The sequence below is a fragment of the Asparagus officinalis genome, chromosome 2 (genome assembly GCF_001876935.1).
Source record: "Asparagus officinalis chromosome 2, Aspof.V1, whole genome shotgun sequence".
In the NCBI taxonomy this organism is placed as follows: domain Eukaryota; kingdom Viridiplantae; phylum Streptophyta; class Magnoliopsida; order Asparagales; family Asparagaceae; genus Asparagus; species Asparagus officinalis.
In genome coordinates, this window is record NC_033795.1 from 14133676 (window position 1) to 14137565 (window position 3890).

At 39.3% G+C, this 3890-nt stretch overlaps 1 protein-coding gene across 1 annotated transcript in view; it reads left to right on the plus strand.

Moving 5' to 3' along the window:
- Positions 1-3890, plus strand: part of LOC109830860 (DExH-box ATP-dependent RNA helicase DExH7, chloroplastic-like) — an 85012-nt gene that overhangs the window by 66705 nt on the left and 14417 nt on the right. The window contains 1 exon segment of the mRNA XM_020398221.1: positions 3376-3468. Coding sequence (XP_020253810.1) covers positions 3376-3468 — 93 coding nt within the window.

Genomic DNA, 3890 nt, shown 5'->3' on the forward strand with positions numbered 1-3890 from the left:
GGATTTTTTGAAATAAGGAATGTTCTCAAAGGTCACATCACGGCTAACCAACACCCTTTTTGTTAAGGGATCAAAACACTTGTAGCCTTTTTGTGTGGGAGAATAGGAATAAAAACACATTTGTGAGTCCTAGGATCAAGTTTGCTTTGATTATGAGGATGAATATGGACAAAGGCTGTGCAACTAAACACCTTGAGTGGGAGGCTTGATCCAACATGATAAGACGGAAAAGTTTTTTGAAGTCTTTGGATTGATGTTTCAAATGAAATGATGTGGCTGGGCATTTTGTTGATGAGGAAGGTGGCTGTTAGTATGGCATCCCCCCAGAACATTTTGGGCATATTTGTGGTGAACATCAAGGCATGTGCAACTTCTAGCAAATGCTTGTTTTTTTTGTTCTGCAGCCTCATTTTGTTGAGGGGTATCGACACAAGATCTTTGGTAAATAATCCCATGACTTTGTAAATAACCCCCCAAGATTGTATTGAAGTATTCAGTTCCATTATCGGTTCAGAGCATTTGAATTTGTGATTACAATTGCGTTTGGATCGTCAGATGAAAATTGAGGAAAGTTGGATGGATTTCATTTATTTCTTTCAACAAATAGGTCCAGTAAACAAGTGTATGATTGTCAATGAATGTCACAAACCATTTTGAGTGATTTCGATTTGGGGTACGATAGGGTCCCCATAGGTCACTATGAATTAGAGAAACGGGCTTGATCGGTTTATATACCAATTTTGGAAATGGAGTCCGTCGATGTTTTGCAAGTTCACAAATTTCACACTATAAATCAGAGACTTTATTCGGAAAAATAGATGGAAACAAATGTTTCAAGTACTAGAAATTGGGATGTCCCATTCTAAAGTGCCATAATAAAATTTTACCATCCCTAGAGGAGGATGCAGAATTACAAATTGCTGTTTGACAATGTTTACCCCTATCAGCCTCCTCAAAGTAGTAGAGTCCCTCACATTCCTTAGCACTGCCAATCGTCTTCCCCGATGATAGGTCTTGTAAAACACAATGAGTAGGAAAGAATCTAGCAAAACAATTAGAATTTTTTGTAAGTTGACTAATGGATAAGAAATTGCAGGATAATTTTTTAATGTGAAGAACTGATTTTAGGGTTAGAGAATAAGAAATCTTAATACGTCCTTTTCTTGCAACTGATGGAACGGAACCATCTACAATTTTGACTTTCAAATTGCCAGCACAAGGTGAGTATGACGAAAATCGATTATAAGAACCAGTCATGTGATCAGAGGCTCCAGAGTCAATAATTCAAGGTGTTTTAAAATGGGACGAGGTGTTTAGGGTGGATAAAAGATTACCTTTGTGGGCTAATGAAGCGGTGGGGATATTGGATGAGGACTGACCAGTTTGGAAGCTAGGAAAGAGTTTGTAGAGTTGATCCAACTGCTCTAAATTGAAGCCACTACTTGTTGTGGCCTCATTGCTTCCTTTTTCCTGAGGTTTTTCTTCAGTCGTGGCTCAATACCCTCGGTTTCTATTGTTCTGTCAGGGCTTCCAATCAGCTAGCTTCCTGTGTATATCCCAGCACGTCTCTGTCGTATGGCCAGGTTTGTTACAATGCTCGCACCAAGGTCGCCCCTTCTTTTGGTTTGGGCCTGACCCAATTGCTGGCCCACGAGTCACTAAAGCAGACCCCTCAGTGGAAGGAGTTGTGGTCTCTCTCAGCATGACCTTCTGTCTACTCTCCTCTCTTCTAACCTCTATGAACACTGCTCTTGTAGATGGCATGGGCTGTCGGTTGGGGATTCAGACCACTCTTCATTCTCAAGCTTCTTTTTGTACCGAACACTATCATTAGGGCACTCCCACTCTTCTTCAAAACTCATGTCGAGTTCTTGCCATAGGATTGTCATTTGCAGGAAGTAGTCGGTCACATCCCTTTCTCCTTGTTTCATTTGCCGGAGATGAGTTTTGATCTCAAATACTTGAGAAAAGTTTTCAGCGTCTGAATAGGTTTCCCGCACAACATCCTACACATCTTTGGCGGTCGATGAAAAGAGATACATCTTTCCAATGGAGGGTTTCATTGAATTGATGAGCCACGTGGTCACCATTGAGTTTTCTGACTTCCATTTTCGTAGGGCGGCGGCATCCGTTGAGGTAGGCTTCTTTGAATCTACAGCTAGATATCCCAGCTTCCCCTTCCCATTGATCATGAGCTTAGTTGATTGGGCCCACTCTCGAAAACTTTTCCCGTCCAGCTTCTCCACGGTGAGTTGAAAAAGGTGTTGTTCAGCAGATTTGAACCCATTGATGACATCTACTCTGTTTGGCCTTCGGACGTAGTTGAAGATGAAGACATCGAATCCTTACTGCTAGGGTTCTTCGACATATTTAGCCAGGGTAAGTATACCCCAACTTTGATACCATGAAACCAGAATGGGATTGAATTTTTCTGTATTTCATTGACTAAAAATCTGGGTACACAAGCTGAATTTATACAACTACTAAACCAAGCAAAAAAAGAAAAAAAAATCTGCCTACCATAAATTGCCCTACCAATCAGCCTAAATTAATCCCAAGATACTAAGTCAATTATGGTACAAATAAATCCCTAATTCTATGTGATTTGACTGGGATTTCAACCCTTAATTTACATGATTCTTTCTGTAATTTCAACACTTACTGTATTGCTCTTCTCATGACATATAAAGATACTGAAGCATACATGTTCAAGTTCCACTTTTCGGCTTGTCGGCCATATTGGGAACACACAATGTTGAGACATATATTGACAGGTAGCATCATGGAATCTACACTGTTTAAAAAAATGAAGCCAGGATACATTCTATAAAGGTTTTGGAATTAAAATGTTGTTTGAACTTTGGAGCACCATAAACCTTCGAAGAACTCTGTAAGAGTTAGGATAGTGATGGTTAATGTAGGATTTGAACTAGGCTTCCTTGACATAAAAATATATGAAGATAACATCGTGAGTGGCTTCGTATAGCATGTGATGTCACATTGTATTAATAGCCAAAATAAACCTTTAAATATCAATTTCTTTGTAGGGAATCATTTAACGAATGTGCTGAATCTTACTGCATTTACCTCGATATATCACTGCTTGTGCATATACCTCGATGTATCACTGCTAGCAACTAAGGTATTATTCTGACAAAATATCCGTCTTATGTGGCTTGCAATCTTCATCTAAGTTATCTTTTCACAAATAAAACTATAACACCAAAAGGATAATGATAATAGTGGCTAAAAGAAACCAGCTTTGCCATGCTACTGTTGTTGTTTTTCCTCTCTATTGTCTATGTCGTTAAGTGTTATTGGCTACTTATAGTGGCACAAATTCAGTTGGAATTTCCTCCCTCGACATGTTTTCAGGTTGAAACAAGCAAGATATTTCTGCGAGACACAAGCATTGTTTCCCCCTACTCTATTCTGCTTTTTGGTGGCTCTATTGTTATTCAGCACCAGGTGGTGTATCTTACCTTGTATAATTAATCCTTTCTGATTGTGTTTTATTGCATAATTATGTGCTTGTTTTATCTTCTTCTCCCATGATATGTCATACCTGTATAGTTTCCTACTAGTATTTTATTTTGTCGAGTTCTACTATGCTACTAATGATAGGTTGAGCATGAAAGTTAGCAGTGAGAAACTCCATGTAGAGAAATTTAATGGAAGTCTACACCGTTAAACATGATGTGTCTGTTTAAAATGGCTACATGAAAAAGGTTTTGCTCATTCATTATGTAGCGTTAAAAATGGATGGTTCCTCATATGGACCTTGGTTTGATCTACTGGTGGTGGTGGCAGCAGCACCGGTGGTGGCGGTGGTGGTAATGGTGGTAGTAGTGGCAGTGGTGGTGGAATAGTATAATGTTATTTGCGGCAGC